The sequence below is a fragment of the Macaca nemestrina genome, chromosome 5, assembly GCF_043159975.1.
Source record: "Macaca nemestrina isolate mMacNem1 chromosome 5, mMacNem.hap1, whole genome shotgun sequence".
NCBI classification, from domain to species: Eukaryota; Metazoa; Chordata; class Mammalia; order Primates; family Cercopithecidae; genus Macaca; species Macaca nemestrina.
The window spans coordinates 97,222,218-97,248,214 of record NC_092129.1 but is presented as its reverse complement, the minus strand read 5'-3'; the positions used below and the strand labels follow the sequence as shown (position 1 = coordinate 97,248,214).

Below are 25,997 nucleotides of genomic sequence, written 5' to 3'. Positions count from 1 at the left end.
CTCTGATGGCTATTAACTAATAAAACCGTTCTCATTCTGCTGCTGTGGGAAGTAAGCAACAACGGAAAAGTAAGCGATAATCTTAGAGCATAACTCAGAAGGCCAGAGCAGCCAAGGAGGTGGTAGAGTCCCGAGCCCCGCCTTCTCCACAGCCCCCCCCCAAAACCCCACAGCGGGGCAGAGCGCCTGGCAGGGTGCCAGCGGCCGCCAGCGTTTCCCGCGGGGCGCCGGGGGCGGCCCCGGGACTGGAGGCGGCGCCTCGGGAGCTGTGTGGTGGGCGGCGGGCGGGCGTGCTCCGCCGGGGTCTTGGAGGCCGCTGGGCGCGTGCGCGGGCGGTTGCTACCTGCAGCCGAGCGAGGGAGCGAGAGGGCACCGAGAGCAGCTGGCTCGAGCAGCATGAGGCCAGGAGTGGAGCGGTCCGTGGAAGGGGGCGCATACGATGGCGGCTCCGAGCTGGAGCTACTGAAGCTGCGCGCGGCGGAGTGCATCGACGAGGCGGCCGAGCGGCTGGGGGCCCTGAGTCGCGCGATCTGGAGCCAGCCCGAGCTGGCCTACGAGGAGCACCATGCCCACCGCGTGCTGACGCACTTCTTCGAGCGGGAGCCGCCAGCCGCCTCCTGGGCAGTGCAGCCGCATTACCAGCTGCCCACGGCCTTCCGCGCCGAGTGGGAGCCGCCGGAGGCCCGGGCGCCGAGCGCCGCGCCACGCCCGCTGCACCTGGGCTTCCTCTGCGAGTACGACGCGCTGCCTGGCATCGGCCACGCCTGCGGCCACAACCTCATCGCCGAGGTCGGGGCGGCGGCCGCGCTGGGCGTGAGGGGGGCCCTGGAGGGCCTCCCCAGGCCGCCTCCGCCCGTGAAGGTGAGGTGGGGCCCGGGTGCGGGACCCCATCCGACTGCCCGGGAAGGGCGGGACCCTGGTGCGTCCCGCGCGTCTCGGTGCCCTTCCGCCCGTGACAGGTGTGTGCGGGACCGCGGTAAACCTAAGGGCCTCGCCTCTGCGCAGGAGCAGAGCTGAACCGCCAGTCAAAGTCGGTTCGCGTTGCTGACCTAGCAACATCTTGCAGATTATTGTTTCCTCCTCTCTCGTTGTAAACAGCTCTGCTGAGTTGTTCCCTTAGGAAAGAACTTACACCCAAGCCTGGTGTGTATTACGGGTTATTTTTGGTAACTGAGAGGCCACCGCAATTTGCTGACAAGGTTGTGCCATCAATCCCAGAAGGAAATAACTTTTTGTAGGGAATCGTACGGCCCCTTTTTATTCGTCTCCAAATCTTTTGTTTGTGGCAGTCCTGGGAAATGTTGTGATCCAAGTCATTGGTATTTAGATAGGAATTTTCAGTCGCTAAACCACCAAACCCCTAGAAGTATACAAATAGAGGGGAAGTGAATGAGCATTATACATAGATGCTTAATATATCCTTAAGTCTTAATTTTTATTTTGTCTTATGATTTTAAGAAATATCTCGTCTTTTTAAACGGGGAAATGTCGTTTATGTTTTTCGTGGGGCAAGTTTAATCCTGTGTTACTCTGTTTTTCCAGATGGTATATTCTACACTGTGAGCTAAGATTCAGTCGTCATTCAGGTTAAGGGGAAAACAAATGTTTTATTTTCATACTCTTTAGCTCATTTTCCCCAGTGTCGGTAACCTTCCTCTTTTATCCTAACACTACATCTTTTGTGGCTTTTTCACTTTAGTTGCCTTCTCTTTTCTGTCTCTGGGGGCTTGTTTTTGTATTTGTTAGGTTTTTGTTTGGGTTGGGGGGAGCATCCTTTGCCATGTCACAAAATACTGGAAAGATTTCGCTTCAACCGCGTTTCTGAAAGGTTCTGAGTAGTCAGCGAGAGGCACATCGTATGTAATGAGTTAAGGGTTAAGAATGAAGAGCTGTGGGGGGATCAGTTGAGGTCTGGAGTTCGAGACCCGCCTGGCCACCATGGTGAAACCCCTGTGTCTACTAAAATACAACAACAACAACAAATAACTGGGCATGGTGGCTCACGCCTGTAATCCCAGCTACTTGGGAGGCTGAGGCAGGAGAATCGCTTGAACCCAGGAGGCAGAGGTTGCAGTGAGCCGATATTGCGCCACTGCAGTCCAGCCTGGGCGACAGAGCGAGACTCCGTCTGAAAAAAAAAAAAAAAAAAAGAGCAGCTTCATGTCAGAGTTTGAGCACTGTAGAACCGCTAGAACCACCAAAAAAAGCTAGACTTTGGGAAATTGTAATACACTTTTTTTTTTTTTTTTGGAGAGCCTCATTCTGTCGTCCAGGCCAAGTGCAGTGGTGCTATCTCGGCTCACTGCAACCTCCACCTCCCGCGTTCAAGCAATCCTCATGCCTCAGCCTCCTGAGCTGGGATTACAGGTGCGTGCCACCATGCCCAGCTAATTTTTGCATTTTTTAGTAGAGACTGGATTTAGCCATGTTGGCCAGGCTGGTATCGAACTCCGGACCTCAGGTAATCCGCCCGCCTTGGCCTCCCAAAGTGCTAGGATTACAGGCATGAGTCACCGCTCCCAGCCCACACTTCTAATTTCAAATGGTTGTTCTCAGTTTTAGCAAGGTTAAGTTTTTAATTATCTGAAAATGGAATTTAAGTTGATTTCCTTTCCAAGCCAAGACTTTTTTCCAGCTTGTTTCATTGTGTTCTTATACATGATCTTGAAAATATATTAGTTGTTTATTTTGATTTTTAAAATTGTTTGAAGAAGTTAAACTTAAATATCAAAGTAAAATGTTTATTCTGTAAAGTTCTCTTTTGTTTAATTAGGTGTTTGGTGACCAATAAATCTGCCTGGTTGAACTGGTGGAATCGAATTAGTAAGTTTGTGTAATAGTTGGCTGTTTCTAACTATGGCATTAAGACTTGTTTAATGTTCTTCATAAAGGATTAATGAGTTAAGAGTTTTAAAGTAGGTAGCCCAGTAAAGAATCAGAGTTGAGGCCAGAAGGTCAGGACATCTAATCCTAATTCTGCTTGAAGACTTGCTCTGTGACCTGGGGCAAGACACTTCACTCAATTCCTCAAAAACACCCCCTGTAAAATGATGATAGAGATCGCCCACCTACCTCACAGGGTTGTTGTGAGGATAAGTAGTAAGTTACCAGAAAGTTCCTGACCTATAAAGTACTTAAGAATAATTATATACATACACTGAAAGGCTTAGTCGAGAGGAAGCTTTATGAAACAAATTTGGAGGAACTAAACTTATAGTATTTTTTTTTTATCTTTGCCATTAGTTGACTTGTAAAATTGGGAAAAGCTTTTTATAGTGTCTTTAGTACATACTTTGCACCAAGTTGGTATAACAGTGTACATTTTGTGATTAATTTAGCACCATTTTTTGATGCCCACTGCGTAAGCGTCATAGAACAAAACCTCTCAATAGGTTAAGGAGTTTAATGTAGATTGTGAATACATATGCAAGTGAACCTGTTTGATGTTTTCCTATGAGGATTTTGTTGTTTTTCCCTGACATGAGTATTTCTTTCTAGGTAATTGTCCTGGGAACCCCTGCAGAAGAAGATGGTGGTGGCAAAATTGATTTAATTGAAGCAGGGGCTTTTACAAATCTTGATGTTGTTTTTATGGCCCATCCATCACAAGAGAATGCTGCTTATCTACCAGATATGGCTGAACATGAGTAAGTAATCAAGTTGAAGATAAACTTCTTAGGGGAACACAGTTTATAGAATACTCTTATGTCTAAACCAGAGATGAAGACTCATTTGTACATTTAAGAAGTAAATTGAAAGACAATAACAAGATGTCTTGATCTATGGAGTGACATTTGGCAAGCCTCTTTTAATTGAGATTCATTATGGTGTTCATAATTGGAGTATTAAAGTAGTAGCACTTAGAAACCATAGGAATAACATGTTGACAAGTTCTCTTTTGAACTGTCAATAGTCTGGTGTCTGGAAAACATCTGTCCTTTGATATAAAATTGTCTTTGCAACTGAATAGATTTGCAAGAGATCGTTCTATTAGATATGGGAAGAAAACACCCTTCTCCATTTTATTTACTTTAATTTGAGTTCTTTGCAAAGAGGATAAATTATGTCCTGAGAGAGAATATGGAACATGAGTAGCTGTGATTTTTGTGGAACTTCTCATTCTGTGCTTTTCCGATTTGTCTGGTACTGAATCCTTTTATTTGTCTGTCTTTATGTTGAAGAACTCACTTTTTAGTACCTAGGAGCATACATCATTGAAGTGGTTTGGATTTTTTATACCAGAAATTTCAACCATAGTAGTAACCATAGTATATCGGGGGAAAATCCCACCCCCGATATTTATCATGGGTTCTTTTCTATTTCGTAGGCGTCTCGGATGGTTTGAGAAATAAAGGGAAAGAGCACAAGAGAGAGAAATTTAAAGCTGGGTGTCCGCTCGGAGAGCCGTAAAACCAGCAAGTTTTTATTAGCGATTTTCAAAAGGGGAGGGATTGCATGAATAGGGTGTGGGTCACAGAGATCACATACTTCACAAGGTAATAAAATATCACAAAGCAAGTGGAGGCAGGGCGAGATCACAGGACCACAGGATGGGGCAAAATTAAACTTGCTAATGAAGTTTCGGGCACACATTGCCATTGATAACATCTTATCAGGAAACAGGGTTTGAGAGCAGACAACCTGTATGACCAAAATTTATTAGGTGGGAGTTTCCTCATCCTAATAATCCTGGGAGCGCTATAAGAGACCAGGGCTTATTTCATCCCTTTGGCTTCGACCGTGAAAGGTGGCCACCTTAAGGGGGCCGTCTATAGGCCTACCCTCAGGGCTTATTCTCTTTCTCAGGGATGTTCCTTGCTGAGAAAAAGAATTCAGCGATATTTTTCCTATTTGCCTTTGAAAGAAGAGAAATATAGCTCTGTTCCGTCTGGCTTACCGGTGGCCAGAAGTCTTATCTCTCTTGTTACCTGAACATTGCTGTTACCCTGTTCTTTTTTCAAGATGCCCAGATTTCATATTGTTCAAACACACATGCTCTACAAACAATTTGTGCAGTTAATGTAATCATCACAGGGTCCTGAGGTGACATTCATCCTCCTCAGCTTACAAAGATGACAGGATTAAGAAATTAAAGACAGGCGTAGGAAATCACAAGGGTATTGATTGGGGAAGTGATGAGTGTCCATGAAATCTTCACAATTTATATTCAGAGATTGCAGTAAAGACAGGTGTAAGAAATTATAAAAGTATTGATTTGGGGAACTAATAAGTGTCCATGAAATCTTCACAATTTATGTTCCTCTGTCACGGCTTCAGCCAGTCCCTCCGTTTGGGGTCCCTGACTTCCCGCAGCAATAGTAGTTAATGGTCCAGGCACAAGGAGCCACTGCTTAGCTGCTTCAGCAAAACCGTGTGTTTTCCTCAGAAGTAGCTGGTACCTAAGGAGTGATGGCAGAACCATCACAGCAGTGCTTCTAGATTGTACCCAGGTATCCCACCTCTTAGCACCTTACCAGGCCCTGTTTTCAATCATTTTAACTATTAGGATATCTTCCTTCTTATCACTGGGAATTGGTACTGTGACAGTAGGAGGAATCTTTGAACTTTGGTTTCAAGGATAGTGGTAAACTAGTCCATCTCTAGAAAACAATGGGATTAGAAATTTCTGCCCTTGCCTTTGACTAGAAGGGGCCTGCATATGCAGGCAGGCTCTGCAGCTCATTACCCTTCTGGGACTTAGGGTTAGGCGTCGTGGTCTTGGTTCTGAAGTTAGCGCACTTGACCCCAGGCCTCCTTTTAGTGTCTGCCTTCTTAGCTTTCTCATTGATCATCTTTTGTTTTTTTTTGAGACTGAGTCTCATTCAGTTGCTCAGATTGGAGTGTGGTGGCACGATCTTGGCTCACTGCAACCTCTGCATCCCAGGTTCAAGTGATTCTCCTTCCTCAGCCTCCCGAGTAGCTGGGATTACAGGCATGCACCACAGCGCCCAGCTGATTTTTATACTTTTAGTAGAGACGGGGTTTCACCATGTTGGCCAGGCTGGTCTTGAACTCCTAACCTCAAGTGATCCACCCACCTCAGCCACCCATAGTGCTGGGGTTACAGGCATGAGTCATCACACCTGGTCTTCTTTGGTCATCTTTTAAGATAGAAAAGAGAGGTCAGGCGCAATGGCTCACACCTGTAATCCTAGCACTTTGGGAGGCTGAGATGGGTGGATCACCTGAGGTTAGGAGTACGAGACTAGCCTGGCCAACTTGGCAAAACCCCATCTCTACTAAAAATACAGAAATTAGCTGGGCATGGTGGTGGGCGCCTGTAATCCCAGCTACTCGGGAGGCTGAGGCAGGAGAATTGCTTGAACCAGGGAGGCAGAGGTTGCAGTGAGCCGAGATTGCGCCACTGCACTCCAGCCTGGCTGCCCGACAAGTGAAACTCCACCTCAAAAAAAAAGAACAAGATCAAGAATTCCTTTTTTTTTTTTTAATTACTAATCCACTTTTCTTAAAAATTCTTTTTTTTTTTTTTTTTTTTTTCAAGAGAGTCTCGTTTTGTCACCCAGGCTGGAGTACAGTGGCACAATCTCAGCTCACTGCAACCTCTGCCACTGGGTTCAAGGGATTCTCCTGTCTTAGGGAGGTCAAGGCAAGAGAGTCTCTTGAGCCCAGGAGTTCATGACCAGCCTGGGTAACATAGTGAGACCCTGTCTCTACAAAAAAATAAAAAATTAACTGGGCATGGAGCACTCCTGTGGTCTCAGCTATTCATCTGTGGGAGGCTGAGGCAGAGGAGGATTGCTTGAACTTGGGAGGTTGAGACTGCAGTGAGCTGTGATCGCACCACTGCACTCCAGCCGGGGTGACAGAGCAAGATGAGTATCCAAAAAAAAATTCATTTCAAGGTCATGGTGATAAGATATATATCAAGGAAATAACAATGCAGTATCCTGAAATCTAATACATGTTTGATATTTTTACTTGATTTTTGTCCTGCTAATAAAATGTCTGGAATCAGTTAAGAAGTATCGTAAGCATTCTAAGGACTCCTGAATCTAACCCATTAAAGTAAGTCCAGATTGGTTTTTTAATCATCTAAATGTGGGTACTATTAATCAGGCTTAAAAAGTGTTATCTAGGCAAGTCAATCACAGAGCTTTATAAGTAACTATTCAACACGCAATCCTTTCTCTAATCTTGTTTTTTTTTTTTTATTGTATTAGAGCAGTTAGACTGGTGTGAGAACTATTTGTAAGTGGAGTAACAATTTATAAAAACGTAAAATATTAGTGATATAGGCATTTTGGAACATTAATAAAATATCAGATACTGCTTTAATACTAGGGTATCTTGTGATAACATTGAATATAATCTGATTTTCAGAGGTTGTCTTAACCCACTTCAAATAGTAACTCCTTTCTGTCTTTCCTGACCTTCCACCTCTTCAGACAGAATTTCTGATTTTTTGCAGACTTTTGATACAGAATCATCACAATGCTGTGTACATACATACAGGATCTATTTTTTTTTAATTTTGGTAATTTCAGCACCTGATACCGTATTGCATGTTTGTTTGAATTAAATTGTGTATACATTTAATCTGTTCTCTTTTTCTCTCTTTTTTGGGAATGCTTTCTTTGTGTCAAGCACTATGTTACCTAATAATAAACTATATCTAACATAAATAAATTGTAGTGTTATTACTACAAATAATTTGCAAATCAAAAGTCCAGCAATGTGAATTAATTTTGAATAGTAGTTGGGTAATTCTGACTACTTTAGCAATAATAAGAAAAGTAATTTCAAATGATTTTTCATTTCCTAGTGTGACTGTGAAATACTATGGAAAAGCATCTCATTCTGCTGCTTATCCCTGGGAAGGATTAAATGCATTAGATGCTGCTGTGCTGGCCTATAACAATCTGTCTGTGTTCAGACAGCAAATGAAACCAACCTGGAGAGTTCATGGTATGAATGTCAAATACCTTCTATAATAGATGGTGCTTACTAGAGTTTAGTGCAGTATAATTATTTAATATTCAATTTTTAAAAATTTGGAAATATTTTTGTACTTCATATGAATATTCCGATTTTTAAGCATATTTTCAGAAATTAATGTGACAGGATACTAAGATGTTTGTCTATATATGGGTAGAAAGAGTTTCGATTATTGTACATAAATGGAATGTCATCTTTGTGTATCAAAGATAAAGGTTTTATGTAAGGAACTGTGTTCTTTCAGTGGGTGTTTGAAAATTGGATCTTGATTTTCCAGTTGTCCTCATTATTTCTTATTGATAACCAAATTTTGTCACTTCCTCAATTAAAAAAATGTATAGTAACTGCTAGTTTTATTTAAGTGCTGTTAGTCCTGAGTAATATCTTTTTTTGAGTGTTTTTTTGTTTTTGAGACAGTCTTGCTCTATTGCCCAGGCTGGAGTGCAGTGGTGCAATCTCGGCTCACTGCAACTTCCACTTCCTGGGTTCAAGTGATCCTCCTGCTTCAGCCTCCCAGTTAGCTGGGATTACAGGCAGGCGAGTACCACCACACCCAGCTAATATTTGTATTTTTTGCAGAGATGGGGTCTTGCTATGTTGGCCAGGCTGGTCTCAAACTCCTGGCCTCAAGTGATCTGCCCACCTCAGCCTCCCAAAGTACTGGAATTATAGGTGTGAGCCACCAAGCCTGGTTCTGAATAGTGTCTTTTAAAATTATACATATGTCACCATAATATAAATACAGTTATAAAGTACTGTCTTGGAGGCACACTTCTGTTTTTTAATTTATTTCCTTATGATTTAGGAAATTGTTATATTTTGATATCTATTCTTTACCTGATTTTGCCATAGCCTGAGGTCAATTTGTAATTGTACTTTTACCAGTTTTCCTGCCTTAGTTTCTTTAAAAGGAACAAACAGGAACGTGTAGAAATATTTTTTTAAAGTAGGTCATATGACATTGGATTTTTCGTATCTATTTTAGTTAGGACTTCAAATGAATAAATCTTAATTCTTTATAATTCTAAATAAATGCATTTGTTTTGACAGTTGATAATACTTAGTGATCTTTGACCTGCATTGGTTTTTTTCTTGGCATGAAAATTATTTTTCTAGAGCTAAATGCCATTTAAAATGTTCATGGGATTCCTGAGGTAGGAGGGTAATTATAGAACCTCATACCGTTGTGGAGGTATGGCAAAATCTTTTCCAGAAAGCTTAAGATGTTACTAAGTTTTTTTGTGTGTGTGTGGTTATGTAATTTTTAAGTTTCATTATAGTCTGTAACATAATTTCTTAACATTATATAAATTCCTTTGAATGAAGTACATATGGGTAATTATTTTTTTCTTATCAGTCAAAAAATATCACCCTATGTACAGAAATTTCAGTTGTACAATGTATCAAAATCTTTGATTGGTATATTTGTGGAGCTAGTAAGTTTAAATTATTTTTCTTTATGAACATATTGGCTGAAAAACTTAATGGGTGTATTTAAGCTTAAATAAATGGTCACCAAGCTTAATTCTAGTAATTTGGTTCTTTTTATAGGTATAATAAAAAATGGTGGTGTAAAACCCAATATCATTCCCTCTTATTCTGAATTAATCTATTACTTCCGTGCACCTTCAATGAAAGAACTTCAAGTTTTGACCAAAAAGGCAGAAGATTGCTTCAGAGCTGCAGCTTTGGCTTCAGGGTGCACAGTAAGAACTTTTAAAACTTAATCTAAGTTACAATCAGAGGTATACATGTGGGCTAGTGCTGTTAGATTGAAACCTAACTTGACTCTTATTTGGTGACATGTTGAATATGCAGAATTTGTTGGCTGAATAGTTAATGTGAAAGTCTTTAATTTTTACATGTTTCACTCCTCAGTGCCTGCAACAGGGAAGATGACAGGTCATCTTACTTATATAGTAATTAGAATAATTCTGATACTTCTGTGCTAGAATCCCTGACTTTTTACAAGTTAATATTCTTCCTTGTTGGCAGTTATACTTTTAGAATTGCTCTATGTAGTTTCTATAAAGGAAACTTTGTGGCAAAATCAGCAAAAACTTTTTTTTTTTTTTGGAGGGGGAGCAGGGTCTTGCTCTATTGCCCAGGCTGGAGTGTGGTGGCACGATCTTGGCTCACTACAACCTCTGCCTTCCAGGCTCAAGCGATCCTCTCACCTCTGCCTCCCACCTCAGCCCGCTGAGTAGCTGGGACTACAAGCATGCACCACCACACCTGGCTCATTTTTGGTATCTTTTTGTGGAGACAGGGTCTCACCATGTTGCCCAGGCTGGTCTCAAACTCCTGAGCTCAAGCGATCCACCCACCTCAGCCTTCTAAAGTACTGGGATTATAGGCATGAAACACCTTGCCCAGCCAGTGAAAGCTATTTTTGAAGTTAGGATGTATATAGTAGTGATATAAATACTATGGCTTGCTGGAATGGAAGATAAAATAGACACGTAAGTTAGTTAAGAGGTTTTATTGATTTGTTTTGTTTGTTTGTTTGTTTTTGAGACAGAGTCTTGCTCTGTTGCCCAGGCTGGAGTGCAATGGTGCGATTTTGGCTCAACGCAACCTCTGCCTCCTGGGTTCAAGCGATTCTCATGCCACAGCCTCCCAAGTAGCTGGGACTATAGGCGCGTGCCACCATACCCAGCTAATTTTTTTTTTTTTTTTTTTGAGATGGAGTCTCACCCCGGCCCAGGCTAGAGTGCAGTGGCATGATCTCGGCTCACTGCAACCTCTACCTTGCAGGTTCAAGCAATTCTCCTGCCTCAGCCTCTTGACTAGCTGGGATTACAGGCACGTGCCTCCACACCCAGCTATTTTTTTGTATCTTTAGTAGAGATGAGGTTTCACCATGTTGACCAGGCTGGTCTCGAACTCCTGACCTCATGATCCACCCGCCTCAACCTCCCAAAGTGCTGGGATTACAGGTGTGAGCTACCACGCCAGCTGGTTTTGAACCATAAAGTTAGCAGTATTTAAATACCATTCATGTACTGCGTAAAGTGGAGTGAGTTTTAGAATTATACAAGATAAGAATCTTGCCCTGGAGGGAGCCTGTTTAGGTCTAGTTGGAGAAACAGGATCTTGACCCATAACTCTCAGCCTAGCTGATTCTATAACCTTTAGAAATGTTTAGTGTCTTTGGCCCTCCATTTTCTTGCTTGAAAAATGAAGATGATAATAGTCTATCTTAGGGTTCTTATGAGAATTAAATGAGATAATGTTTCTGAAGGGTTTAGAGCCCAGCCTTCATTTATATTACCTTTTTTCTGTTCTTATTAGTCTAGAGATGTATGATTAATTCATGTAGTAGCAGTATCTCACAGTAGCAGTAATTCTCAGAAAGCATATGTTATGTGTCCTGAAAGTAGTATGGAATGCGTCATGAGGATCAGAGGTGGGAAAGAGTGGTCTGGGGCAGTTAACCTTGGAGCAAGGTTTTGTGGAAGACTGCAGACCTGAATTGAGTTTTGAAGGGTGAATGTACTTTCAGATATGCATGGGAAGGACAGAGACTGACAGTTCTTAGGGAATATAGTCAGCAAAGATAAGAATATAAAAGCTTACGTTGTGTTGTAGTGAATAGATAAACATGTGGACAGATGTAGGAACAAAGATGTATTCTCATTTGCGACTAGAGCAGATGGGTATAGATTTAGTGAATGAAAACTATGAAGCGTCCATAGCCTAGACAGTAAAAACTAAATATTTATTCCCTTATTTATTTATAATTATAAATATTTATTTGTGAAATACGTATGCATGTGAACTATTATCATTAGGCAATATCTCAAGGCATACAGTATTCCCTTATGGTAAGGTTTGTTGTTACTGGATTTGAATCTATATTTAATTTAATTTAATTTTAAAGTTTTTTGTAGAGATAGGATCTCCCTATGTTGCCCAGACTGGTCTCAAAACTCCTGGGTTCAAGTGATCCCCCTGCTTTGGCCTCCCAAAGTTCTGGGATTGCAGGTGTGAGCCACCTTGCCTGGCCTGAATCTATATTTTAAATAATCTTTTAGTAGTTTCTTACATTTGGCTGACTTGTAAGGTCTGATTCAGTTGTCATAGTTTCTACCATAGATGTTGCTAAAAGAAATGTCATCTCTGCCATTTTATGATTGGCTTTTGCTAATATTGGTGTTATCTTTAGTTTGAGGGAATATTGCCAGTTTTCATTTAATCAAAACTGAGTCTGTAAATCCACTTAACTGGGCACATAAAAGCTGCTTCCGTATCTTTATATACTGAAATTAATAAATGAGGACTGTTGTCAACCCTTCCTCATTGCAAATCTTCTACGTTTCCCTCAGAGTGCTTTTCTACCTCTCACACCAGGCAGTGATGTCAGTGTCAGTTTGCATATTGAATATTAGGAAAGCTTAATTTCTTTTTTTTGGAGACTGAATCCTAGAGCAGTGTTCCTCAGAGTGTGGTTTTTGGGTCACCTATGTCAGAATGTCTTGGAGGGTGCTGGTTAAAATAAAAATTAGATTGGTCGCAGTGGCTCACGCCTGTAATCCCAGGACTTTGGGAGGCCGAGGCAGGCAGATCACCTGAAGTCAGGAGTTCGAGACCAGCCTGGCCAACATGGCGAAACCCCATCTCTACTAAAATACATAAACAATTAACTGGGCTTGGCAGCTAGTGCCTGTAATCCCAGCTACTTGGGAGGCTAAGGCAGGAGAATCACTTGAACCTGGGAGGCGGAGATTGCGGTGAACTGAGATCGCACCACTGCACTCCAGCCTGGGCAACAGAGTGAGACTCCATCTCAAAAATAAAATAAATAAAAATTAATAAAAATTTCTGGGCCCTCCTCACACCCTATCTAGGTGACTAAAGTTGACACTCGCTAGCTAGTACAGAGCTTGGTGACATTGTGGGGTTTAGTGTATATGTAATATAAAAGAGATAGAGGCCTAGGAGCTCTCGTTATAGAAAATACATCTTCTTTTTTTTCTTTTCTTTTTTTCTTTTTTAAGGCAAGAGATTTGAGAGTGTTTATATCTGGAAGGGAAAGTATCTTCTCTTAAAACCTCTTCTTATTAGAGAACAATCACTGGTTTGAAAATTAGATAGTGAATTTGAGTTTTTTATTTCAAAGTTTGTTTTGCAATTTTTTATTAGGTGGAAATTAAAAGTGGAGCACATGATTATTACAATGTCCTTCCCAATAAGAGCCTGTGGAAAGCCTATATGGAAAATGGAAGAAAACTAGGAATAGAATTCATTTCAGAAGATACAATGTTGAATGGCCCTTCAGGTAATTAAGTTCTTTTTTTAATATATTGAGCTATTTGAGGAAGAGAAATACCGTCTTTGGTTAAATTGGTTTTATTTAATGGTTTGGGAGGTAGGGAGGTACTGCTGACATTTTTTAATATTTTCACAAACTTTATGATTAGGAGAAAGAAACTAATGGACTCAAGTGAGTGTAGAATGTCAAACGAGCCAATTTGATTTTAGAAATAGTCAACCTACATTTTAGTCTATATTCTAAATATCTTCTAATGTTTAAGTTTCTTTAGTTTTAATTGTTAAGTAAGTGGCTAAGGTGGGATATAGAATTTTAATTCATTCTCAGTCATCACTATAAGCAGGTTACTAAGTACTTAGTTATCTGGGGCATTTTCAGTTTCTGGGGAGCAACAGACAACTAGAATTGAAATAAGCATATTTGGGGTTATGTTAGTTTTTTTTCCTTTTAAAAGCATATTATTACTAACACATTTGCAAGTTAGAGATGTATCTTCTGTTTTAAAAATAGATGTTGATGAAGTAGGCCCGAAAGGACTTGGTGGTGAAATGGGGTGTCATTGTCTTTCATTAAGATAAGGAGTTCAAGAGAAAGAGCAGGTTAGGGTAAGAGGGGGTTGTTATAAACTAGTATGTTAAACTTGAGGTGCTTATAGTATTTCTAAGTGGAGCTGTTCAGTACCTGTTAAATTTAGAACCCAAAAAGATGTCTAGTTTGGAGATTTAGGAGTTGTCCATATACGAAAGGTAATAGAAGATGTCGACGAGGTTGCCCAAATACATAAAGGAAGAAGATTCCCAGAGATCAGACATTGGTAGTCAACAGTCAACAGAGTGAAAGCCAGACAATCAGGAGAGAGGAGAAGGAGAGTCATGGAAGCCAAGGGAGAACAGAACTTACCGAAGAGAAGGAGGTGTAAACATATTAGGTGCTGTAGAGACTATGGTCTAGTGTCCGCTGGATTCTAGTAATTAGAAATTCACAAATTGTCTGGAAGAAAATAGTACAAGACCAGTGGTACCAGATGCTGGGTCTCACTTCTCTACCCAGTGCATTGACTGGTGAGATAGTGGAAGTAGCAAAGGAAGACTATTCTTTTTCAAGAGAGTTAGCTTTCAAGAAAAATAGAGTGGATACAAGCCTGAGGGAAATATGGAAAAGAAAATAGTTTTTGTTTTTTGTTTTTTGTTTTTGAGACGGAGTCTCACTTTGTCGCCCAGGCTGGAGTGCAGTGGCGTGATCTCAGCTCATTACAAGCTTTGCCTCCCAGGTTCACGCCATTCTCCTGCCTCAGCCTCCCGAGTAGCTGGGACTACAGGCACCCGAAACCACGCCCGGCTAGTTTTATTTTTTTTATTTTTAGTAGAGATGTGGTTTAACTGTGTTAGCCAGGATGGTCTCAGTCTCCTGACCTCGTGATCTGCCCTCCTCGGCCTTCCAAAGTGCTGGGATTACAGGCATGAGCCACCGTGCCTGGCCACGAAAATAGTTTTTAAGGGAAGATACTTGAGAAGTAGATGTACTGTTTAGGAAGAAGTTCAGGGAGTTCAGAGACTTTCCCTTTAGGAAGTAGCACACAGTAAGCATTGAGCTGGCAGGGCTGAGGGATTGAGAGAGAATTGCCACTGAGAGGAGTTGGCCAGGGACATCGGAGTTTCATGTTTTCTTTTGTTTCTGGACAGCATGAGCGCTCAGCTCAGCATTGAAGATCATGAATTTGTTGTTAAGGCAGTCTTCATGGTTCTCTTCTTTTACCCTAGCAGGTTTCTGCAGTCTAGCTAAAGAAGGGAAGACACACGGACAGCCCTACCCTGGGTTTGGGTTTTATATAATGGACAAATCAGTAGGATAAAGTGGCTGTGATTTTGGTATGATTTATAGGCTCTAGGGTCTAGCTCCACTAGTAAGATCTTAAAATCGGCAACAGGCTTTTTCTTGTCCATCCTATTTTGTTTTGTTTCGTTTTCACACTCAGACTGTTTAGACTCTTTAAACACCAGAGAGGCTTTTTTCCGTCCTGTTCACTGATGTCCCATCACTGTGCATCCTCAGTGTCTGGAGCCGTTTCTGGCACAGTTAAGTGCTTAGCGAATATTTTCTGAAGCAGTACTTTTATAGAGGCTACTATGCCTCAAAGTCTGGCCTCAGTCTGCATTTGCCACATAACTAGCAGCTGTGAGACTATCAGCATGTTATTTAATACCCATAAGCCTTGGTTTTTTCATATTTAAAATGGAAACTGTTCTAAATGTTAATGAGAATACATACAAAGCACTGAGGATTGTGTTTGGAATGTAGTATTCCAGATAAATGTTAGCTACTCTTTGTTACATATTCCTTTATTCTCTTACCACTCACTGTGTAGTCTAACTTTGCCTGCATGGTGTTTGACATGTAATAAACATTCAGTAAATATCCATTGAGTGAACATAAGGCTTTGTTTTTACTGTGATTTCTTCAGCAAGAGTCTGTGTGTCAATCCTGTGAGAAGCTAGATGCACAGTCATTTCAAATACTATTTCTTGCTGTATACAGCCTCATAATCTAGTTTCTGAGATAAGCATGAACCAAATCATCCAATACATGGAAAATCAAAAAGTACTGTAAAGGACAGCAATACATCTCTGTGAGAGCCTGTCCTAGAGGAATTTCACTTTATGAGGAGGTGAAGTAAGTAAAGCTTTGCTGAGAAAATGATGCTTAAGTTGGAATTTGAAGGTTAAGTAAGAGTTACAGGGATGATGCAGGGATAGCATGTGACGGTCCTGTGACGGGGAGAGCATAGTGAGTGTCTAGAGTGGCTGGGGCATCGAGGGTAGTGGGAACGTGGTATGAGATCAGGTTGGAAAGGTAAATGAAGATTGAAAAAAAAAATCAGCAAATAGAGTAGATGCTGCTAGACCAATTAGGAAACTTTTAGTTCAGGCAAGAGATAATCGCATAGACTGGAGACAGGTGTTGGTGATGCAAAGAGCGTTAGGATTCTGAGATATTTGGCAGATACTGTTGATAGGTGGGGTGGAGGTGGAAGAGGAGAAAGATCATGAGTTTAACTTTAGATATGTTAAGTTTGGTCTACCTTGAAGACATCCAAGAGAAGATACCAGGCTGGCAACTGGATGTATGAGCATGGAATTTAGAAGAGACTGGGAAGAGATTTGAGTTGGTGATTATTTGAAGCAATACATACGGACAAAATCTTCAGAAAGAATATACAGTGAGAAGAGAAAGGGGCCTGGAATGGAGTCTCCCATAACTAATATTTCATCGTCAGGTAGAGGGGGCTGTATCCCCAAGAGAGACAGAAGAAGGGGCCATCAGAGAGGCAGAAGGGAAACCATGCAAGTGCTGTGTCACAGAAGAGAAGAAAGGGAGTAAGTGACAGTGTGGAGTGCTGCCTAAGAGGGCCGGTAAAAGCCTTGAGACCAGGCAAGGACAGGTTTGCAGTGACCTTCATGAGAGATGTGACTGATGCAGGGGAGTGTGTGGCGGACTCAGTGGAAGGTGAGCCCATGAAAACACGAGCATATGGACAACTCTCCAAGAAGCTCACTTCTCTGGGTCTCTTCTAACAGGGACTGTGACTTCATAACTCAAGAATACTTAACCACATATACTTAAATAGACTTTTTTTCCTTTGTGTGTTCCAAGGATCTACAGATTTTGGAAATGTTACTTTTGTGGTTCCTGGAATTCATCCATATTTTCACATTGGATCTAATGCCTTGAATCACACTGAACAGTACACTGAAGCTGCTGGTAAGTGTTGTTGTATGTGACCGTTTTGGCACGCACACTCTTCTGTAGTAGCTGCCTTTCTGTTTAACCTACTGTTTCACTACATAACATCACCTCAGTGAATACTGCACTGTGGGGGGCAGTTGGAGAGCCAGTTGAGATACGGATAACTAACCTGTGAAATTAAATACAGTTTAAATAAGTAAGAAGGTATTTTATTTTCTTTACCTTTTAGGGTCACAGGAAGCTCAGTTCTACACTTTGCGGACGGCCAAAGCCCTGGCAATGACAGCACTGGATGTTATTTTTAAACCAGAGTTACTGGAAAGAATCAGAGAGGACTTTAAACTGAAACTTCAAGAAGAACAGTTTGTAAATGCAGTAGAATAGAAGGAAGACTTAGGGACCGCTTATAAATCAAGAAGATGTGATGATTTTTTTCTTTTAATCTCTTTTAATGAAGGCATGCTTGTTTTTTAATCTTAAAGGAGGTCAAATTCTTTTTACCTGATAAGTGAAGACAGGGTGTGGAGAAAACATATTACCTCATATCTGAAGTGAAAATTTTTGCAAATCTACTCGATGGGATTATGATATTACAGGAGCTGATATGTGATGCCATTTCTTTTCTTTCCCCCCACAACCACTCACCTTCACAGTAGTGATACCATTTCTTAAACTACCTGGAGGATACATGGCATCATTTTAATAAAATATTTTAATAAATCTTTTTATAAGCCTTACATGTTGTCTGTATTTTTAAAAGCTTAAGAGATTTCAAACCTTGTATTCAGAATTGACACCTATGAGAGTGTTTTGTGGTATAGGGTGGTAAACTTGTTCTCTAATCGTGTATTATTCCTCTACCAGATTGTATATTTGAAGCCAGTATCTTTCTTTTTTTTTTTTTAAGACAGAGTCTCGCTCTGTTGCCTAGGCTGAAGTATAGTAACATGATCTCGGCTCACTGCAACCTCTGCCTCCCAGATTCAAGTGATTGTCTTGCCTCAGCCTCCCGAGTAGCTGGGATTACAGGTGTGTGGCGCCATGCCCAGCTAATTTTTGTATTTTCAGTAGAGACAGCATTTCACCATGTTGGCCAGGCTGGTCTCGAACTCCTGACCTCAGGTGATGCACCCGCCTTGGCCTCCTGAAGTGCTGGGATTACAGGCATGAGCCACCACACCCGGCCTGCCAGTGTCTTTTTAATACACACGTGTGTTGGTATTTTTAAATTGTTACAGTGTCTAGCATATTGCTTACTCTGAATATTCAGTACTTTTTGATTAAGCAAATATTGCTTCCTTGCTTGGAATCATCAAAGTTTAAAGTAGCTTCGTGGATGGACCATGATCCTAAGATGAGTTTTAATTGTGATTATAGTCATCTCTTGTACAGCCTGGAGAAGAAAAGATATACTTACTACTTTGCTTTGGGTACACATAAGAAAACCTCTTTTTAAAAAAACTTTTTATTTTTTTACATAATAGAGACAGGGGCTCACTATATCTTCCAGGCTGGTCTCAAACTCCTGGGCTCAAGCAATCCTCCTGTCTTGGCCTCCCAAAGTGTTGGGATTTCAGGTATGAGACACCACACCTGCCCATTTTTGTTTTGTTTTTTAATGGGCAGGTTCTTGCTCTGTTTCCCAGGCTGGAGTGCAGTGGTGTAATCACAGCACACTGCAGCCTCGAACTCCTGGAGTCAAGCAGTCCTCCTACCTCAACCTCTTAAAGCACTGGGATTACAGGCTTGAGGCACTGCACCTGGCCCTGACTCATTTTTTAAAAAGGTTAGGCTGACTTAGTGCAAAGTTTAAAATTATACGATTCTTTTTTTTTTTTTTTTTTTTGAGACGGAGTCTCACTCTGTCGCCCAGGCTGGAGTGCAGTGGCCGGATCTCAGCTCACTGCAAGCTCCGCCTCCCAGGTTTACGCCATTCTCCTGCCTCAGCCTCCCGAGTAGCTGGGACTACAGGCGCCCACCACCTCGCCCAGCTAGTTTTTTTGTATTTTTTTTAGCAGAGGCGGGGTTTCACCGGGAAAATTATACGATTCTTAAAATGCGGAATTAGTTTCTAACCTAAACTAGAGGTATAGGTGGACCTGCTTGAGATATCTTTTGTTTTTATGGAACATTTTTATTACACGCCTTTATAGTTTTTCATTGTTCATGCCCTGTACTGAAACCTTTTTCTCAAATACCAACTCTTGGCTGTGTTGAATTTATAGACTTTAAAAGATATTATCTAAATTAATGGTTTAAATATACAAATTGAGAATATTTTCTTTTTAGTGGTAATTTTAAAAGCGGGCCTTAATATGGGACCTGCTTTTAAAGTAAAATAATTATGTGGTACTATGAATTACTAAATTGCTATATACCATGTAATAGTGAGTATAGCTAATATTTAGTATGCCTTTTAAAAATTTTGGACTGCCTTTCAGTTTTAACAAATTCTCCACATTATGTGAACTACTCAAGAAATTTTCCCTTTTTAATTGTCTCTGTAACACTCATAAGAGCTAGGGCATTAGGATAAACTAGAATATTTTATGTTTATGAATACTTGTATATACTTAAAAGTGTTTTGATCTCCCACAATTTCCCAAAGGAATGTTTATTTATTAAGAGTTGTGTTGATATTTTAACTGTTACAATTTCAGCAGTTGAGTTCAGTGAACATTGGTTGAGGAGTGCATATTTCTAAGCACTGGGTGTAAGAAGGAAAGACACTGCAAGAGGAAGAACTAAGATTAACATAATTTCTTTGGTTTTTCTATTGCTTGTTATGTAAAAACTGGGTGGCAGTTCAGAAGGAAGATTGTTGTAACAGAAGAGTGACAACCAAGAATTTTTTGATCATTAAATCAGATTTTGTAAACAGTGGCAGGAACATGGACTTAAAATAAGGCTTGCTTATTTGGTTTTGTCAAAATTTTATGAAAATATGTGATATATATTTATACTAAAACTATATAATCCTTAGATTTAGAAAAGCAATCAGTTAATGTCTTTAGCACACTAAAGCAGTGTTAAACACAGGTACAAATTGGAAATTGTAGAAAACTGAAAGAAAACAAAAGACAAAATGTGTGTGGTAGGGAATTAAAGAGTTTAAGATATTATGTAAAATTACGTGTATTTTCTTCTCTTTTACATAAATCATTTGTGAAAAGTGTGCTCAACTTTTTTACAAGAGTGATATTAATTAGGATTTGTTTTTCAATATAATTTGGAGACCCTTGGTTATCCAAATAAAAATGATGAGTCTCTGTGCCTGTTAAAAAAAAAAAAAAAAAAAAGACACTGTGTGTGCCCCAGAAAGCTTGTGGTGGGTAGTAAGTTCTCACGAGATTTATTCATCTGAGCAACGCTGGGACTGAGGGAACATCTGAAAGCTACCATCTTGAAAATTTTTGAGGAAGTGTTTCTGAAATATTTAAAAATACTTCAGTCACTTTAGTCACTTTGAAAAGCAGAAATTGATGCAAAAAGTTTTTTTTTTTAAGGATGATTGTCTAATTTTGTAATATGTTCTTTTTTAAAAACCTGTCTGATGGTGTTTTATACATTTCTAACTTTTTACCTGAATTACCTCTTTAGTCTTTTGGAAAATATCCTACATAAGACTAACCTTTAAAACTATCAGATTTTTGTTGTAAGATAAATGTTATCTTTGTACTAGATAGCAACCCTTTATAAGGTTGTAAGGTATGATAAACTGCTTCTTTATTACATACTTCATAGCAAGCATTTTGCAGTCCAATTATATAGTTGAGGATGGTGTATTTTGGTATATATGAAAATATTTTCAAGTAAGCAGTCTACTACCATCAGATTATAAGCTTTTTTGTAATATTTTAATAGGTACATAAAATATGTATGAAAAATCTATAATAAACATGTTTATCTGATAGCAATTGTCTTGCTTTTTTAATGACATGAAGATATATATGAAGATAAAGCACAATTACCGAAATCCATTGTGATACACTATACTTTTTCTTATGCATCAGTATCATAGATGTTGACTTGCTTTTCTATTATGTGTCATATATTTTAAAAGAACAATTAAGTTCTTTTGTTGAAAAATGAATGTTTCACTAGTCTCAGAAGCTAAAAAATTACAGTGCAAATTGTACATGACAGGAGGTAAATACAGAGTTATAGTATTGAGTCCTTTTTTAAAAAAAGTTTCCACCTTCAATACAGAGTAATTCCATGTAATAACACAAATGCAATGGAACAGGTTTTTAGATCCTGGTTAAAGTATAAGTGCCTCATATGAGAAAAGTCACAAATGTCCATGTTTCTTTGTTTAAACTGGTTTTTTATTTTTATTCTTACTTTTGGAGACAGTGTCTCGCTGTCAACCAGGCTGGAGTACAGTCAGTGTTGTGATCACGACCCACTGCAGCCTCACCTTCTAGGCTCAAGCAATCCTCCTGCCTCAGCCTCCTGAGTAGCTGGAACTATAGGCATGTGCCCAGCTAATTTTTAAACTTTTTATACAGATGGGATCTCAAACTCCTGAGCTCAAGCGATCCTCCTGCTTTGGCCTCCCAAAAGACTAGGATTAGGGCATGAGCCACTGAACCCAGCCTTAGACTGGCTTTCAAAATAGAGCCCAAATCTGTTCTTTTTTTAAAGAGATTAATATGTAAGATTAGCTTTTGTTAGTTCAATAGATCAAAGCACCTAACCACCTTATAAAAGAAACCTCAGAAATATAAAATAGAGATTATCAGGTCAGGGTCTTAAGTGGACAATAATCTTGTTGAGGTCAGAGACAGTAGACATTGCCTCCCTTGATGAACAGTCGCATTTGGGAGTTTGAATTTTTTTTCTGTTTGTTGTGTTGTTGGCCACTGACAACATATTTAGCTCAAGAGAATGGAAAAGAGTTAAAAACCTGCATCTTTTCCATTTGCATTTATTTAAGATAAACCAAAGCTTCTAAATTGACTCACTGGTTATTGCCTGAAATGATAAGGATTCAGGATTAACAGTAGCCTCATGGCATGTCATCTGGTCTGACACTTTCCTTGAAGAAAGATCATGTGTTAGAGTACGGAACCTTAAAGAGTTTGATTAGAAGCTGAGTAAAAATCCTTGCGTATAAATAGTTAAGAGTTTGCTCATTGGGCCGGGCACGGTGGCTCACACCTGTAATCAGCACTTTGGGAGGCCAAGGTGGGTGGATCACCTGAGGTCAGGAGTTTGAGACCACCTGGCCAACATGGTGAAACCCCGTTTCTAGTAAAAAAAATACACAAATTAGCTGGGTGTGGTGGTGGGCACCTGTAATCTCAGCTACTCGGGAGGCTGAGGCAGGAGAATTGCTGGAATCCAGGTGGCAGAGGTTGCAGTGAGCCGAGATCACGCCATTGCACCCCTGCCCGGGCTGACAACAGCGAGACTCCGTCTCAATGAATGAATGAATGAATGAATGAATGAATGAAAGTTTGCTCATTGCCTGAGAGCACGATAGGATGCCAGGAAGAAGTGAACTCAGATGCAGTTGAAACCTAATGCTTTAAACTAATATCCGAGTCCCGTTATCTCTGAACGTTGTGTGGTGGTAAATGATTGTGGAGCCATGGCGTTCTTCAGATATGGAGCAGTTACTCACAGCAGCTATTTGCTGTGTTTGCCATAGTTTTTGAAGGCTTATAGGTGGGTTGTGTGTTCTTTAAGGAAAGGTCCCTTGTAAAAATATATAAGAATAGTTTATAGTAGAAAATCCGGGCTGGGCGCGGTGGCTCACGCCTGTAATCCCAGAACTTTGGGAGGCCAAGGTGGGCGGATCACCTTTGGTCAGGAGTTTGAGACCAGCTTGGCCAACAGGCTGAAGCCCTGTCTCTACTAAAAATACAAAAATTAGCCAGGCGTAGTGGTGCAGTAGTCCCAGCTACTTAGGAGGCTGAGGCAGGAGAATCTTTTAAACCTGGGAGACAGAGGTTGCAGTGAGCCGAGATTGTGCCACTGCACTCCAGCCTGGGTGACAGAGCAAGACTCCATCTCAAAAAGAAGAAATCCCAGGCAGAAAGAGATTACAACCATGATTAAGCATTTTCTCCAAGCAGATTTGAGTCTGTTTCCCAGCTTCTGATGTTGCCACTACCCCCCCACCTATCCTCTGATACTTTCCTTTTTTATAATGTTTCTTATTTTTTGTTTGTTTATTTTGAGAAAGGGTCTCACTAGGTCATCTGGGCTGGAGTGCTGTGGCATAAGCAGGGCTCAGTGCAGCTTCAACCTCTTGGGCTCGAGTGATCCTCCCACCTCAGCCTCTGGAGTAGCTGGGGCTCCAGGTGTGCACTACCACACCTGGCTAATTTTTAAACAAATTTTGTAGAGATAGGGATCTTACGATATTGCCCAGGCTGGTCTCGAACTCCTGGGCTCAAGCAGTCCTCCTGCCTCAGCCTCCCAAAGTGCTGGGATTTCAGATGTGAGCCACTGTGCCTGGCCCCCTCTGCATTTTCTAAATTCTCCTGGCCTGAAGTTCCACTGATGATGATGAGCCCTGGAATTTGAGGTCAAGAATCCTGCAGCTGAATGTCAGAGGAGTCTAATGTTTTAACAGAATAATTTTAATAATATAATTACATCATTTAAATCAAGTAGCTGATAAAGTAATCGCCCAATGGGTTCTCCTTGCCCATTGCCCAGATAGAGCTGATTTATCAAGATGGGAGTTGCAATAGAGAAATAGTTTAATTTACACAGAGCTAGGCTAAACAGGTGAACAGAGATTTAATACTCACATTAGCCTCTCTACAAATCTGGAGACTGGGGTTTTTTAAGGCTGATTTGGCAGGCTGGGGGGGTCAGGGAAGTGAGTGCTGATTGGTCAGGTCGGAGATGCTATCACAGTGGGGCCCGAGTGGGTTCTTGCTGAATCCTGTTCCTGGGTGGGATCACAGAGCTGGTTGAGCCAGATTATGGGTCTGGGTGGCTCCGGCTGGTGCATCAGAGTGAGGCTCTGGAGAATACCTCAAGCACTGATCTTAGGTTTTGCTATAGTGATGTTATCCCTAGGAACAATTAGGGAGGTTCAGGATCTTGTGGCCTCTGGTTACAATGACTCCTAAACCATAATTTCTAAACTTGTGGCTAATTGGTTAGTCTTAACAAAGGCAGCCTGGTCCTCAGGCAAGAAGGGGGTTTGTTTGGGAAAGGGTTGTTATCTTTGTTTCAAAGTTAAACTTTTTTTTTTTTTTTTTTGAGACGGAGTCTCGCTCTGTGGCCCAGGCTGGAGTGCAGTGGCCGGATCTCAGCTCACTGCAAGCTCCGCCTCCCGGGTTTACGCCATTCTCCTGCCTCAGCATCCCAAGTAGATGGGACTACAGGCGCCCGCTACCTCGCCCAGCTAGTTTTTTGTATTTTTTTAGTAGAGACGGGGTTTCACCGTGTTAGCCAGGATGGTCTCGATCTGCTGACCTCGTGATCCGCCCTCCTTGGCCTCCCAAAGTGCTGGGATTACAGGCTTAAGCCACCGCGCCCGGCCCAAAGTTAAACTTTTAAGTTCCTCCCAAAGTTAGTCCGGCCTACACCCAGGAATGAACAAGGGCAGTTTGGAGGGTAGAAGCAAGATGAAGTCAGTTTGGTCAGATCTCTTTCACTGTCGTAATTTTCTCACTTATAATTCTTGCAAAGATGATTTCAATAACACAATCCAGGGAAGTGGGACTTTGTTTTTTTTTTAGATTCAGGGGGTACATATGCTTGTTACACAGGTATTACAGGTAACATACATACATGTATACATGCGATACATACTACCTACAATGTCCAATGGACATTGTATCCAATAGGTAACTTTTCAACTGTCACCCTCCTCCCTCCCCACCCCACTTTTGGAGTTCCCAGAGTCTATTGTCTCATCTTTATGTCCATGTGTACCTTTTGTTTAGCTCCTACTTGTAAGTGAGAACACGAGATACTTATATTCTGTTTATGTGTTCTGTTTCTGTGAGGATAATGGCCTCCAGCTCCATCCATGTTGCTGCAGAGGACATGATTTCATTCTTTTTTATGGCTGTGAGAAGTCCAATCTTACGAATAAAGCAATAGTCCAGCAAGAAGTAAAGAAAAGTAGTGTATTGCTTAGAAAGAGCAGCTGTCTGAAATCTTTCCAGTGAGCCCCAGCTGCACTTCATTTTATTTCCTGCCTGTGAGATGCCCCTGTATTCTATTTCTTTCTTAGGCTAGTTTGAGTGGGTTACTGTTCATAAAATCAAATGTCACTAAGGTATAGTTTGATACCCTTTCCTGATTTTTTTAAGTCTTAAAAAGCTAGGGACCTAGAGTTGTACTACCGTGATATAATAAAGAAAATTGATCTCAAATCAACCTCATTCTATATGCTCATTGTTAATGTGAGGAAATAGTCTGTGATAGGAATATAAGGAGTATTCATCACAATTTTATTTTTTCTTTCAATACTAGGGAAAAGATTCAATATCCATAGTGTGGAATTATTATAATGGCTGCAAAATGTGGAGAGTTTTTAGTAGAAAAATGATAATGCTATGTTTTGGAAAAGAAAAAAAATCAATCTTTTCTGCCTTCTAAAACTTGATGAACTTTACAGGTTACCCCACTGCCAAAAAAAAAGGAAAAAAAAAATAATCAACACTTAAATCCCAGGTAACTCAGATTCATACTCCATCAGAATTAAAAAAAAAAAAAAACTAACTGAGCTTTGTGGTACAAACATTCTTCCTATTTTGAAGAGGCAACTGTGTTCTTTAAAGCTGGGCTTCTGCCCGGCACAGTGGCTCACGCCTATAATCCCAGCACTTTGGGAGGCCAAGACAGGGGGGATCATCTGAGGTCAGGAGTTTGAGACCAGCCTGGCCAACATAGTGAAACCCCATCTATACTAAAAAATACAAAAATTAGCTGGGCGTGGTAGCACGCACCTGTAATCTCAGCTACTCAGGAGCCTGAGACAGAAGAATCGCTTGAACCCAGAAGGTGGAGGTTGCAATGAGCCAAGATGGTACCACTGCACTAC

At 40.8% G+C, this 25,997-nt stretch overlaps 1 protein-coding gene across 1 annotated transcript; it reads left to right on the top strand.

The window, feature by feature from the left end:
* Window positions 1-271: 271 nt before the first annotated feature.
* LOC105496380 (peptidase M20 domain containing 2) lies at window positions 272-20,888 on the top strand. The gene is made up of 7 exons (XM_011766766.3): window positions 272-861; window positions 3,499-3,647; window positions 7,784-7,926; window positions 9,508-9,662; window positions 13,102-13,237; window positions 16,883-16,990; window positions 17,205-20,888. Exons 1-7 carry the CDS (start codon window positions 397-399, stop codon window positions 17,357-17,359), a joined length of 1,311 nt encoding a protein of 436 aa, XP_011765068.1. The 5' UTR covers window positions 272-396; the 3' UTR covers window positions 17,360-20,888.
* The last annotated feature ends 5,109 nt before the right edge of the window (window positions 20,889-25,997 follow it).

What these genes read in the sequence shown, in the direction of transcription:
- LOC105496380 (XM_011766766.3), top strand. Translation starts at nt 397, where the DNA reads ATGAGGCCAGGAGTGGAGCGGTCCGTGGAAGGGGGCGCATACGATGGC. An exon ending in GGCCGCCTCCGCCCGTGAAG is followed by an intron (nt 862 to 3,498) that starts GTGAGGTGGGGC and finishes ATTTCTTTCTAG; the next exon opens with GTAATTGTCCTGGGAACCCC. An exon ending in ACCAACCTGGAGAGTTCATG is followed by an intron (nt 7,927 to 9,507) that starts GTATGAATGTCA and finishes TTCTTTTTATAG; the next exon opens with GTATAATAAAAAATGGTGGT.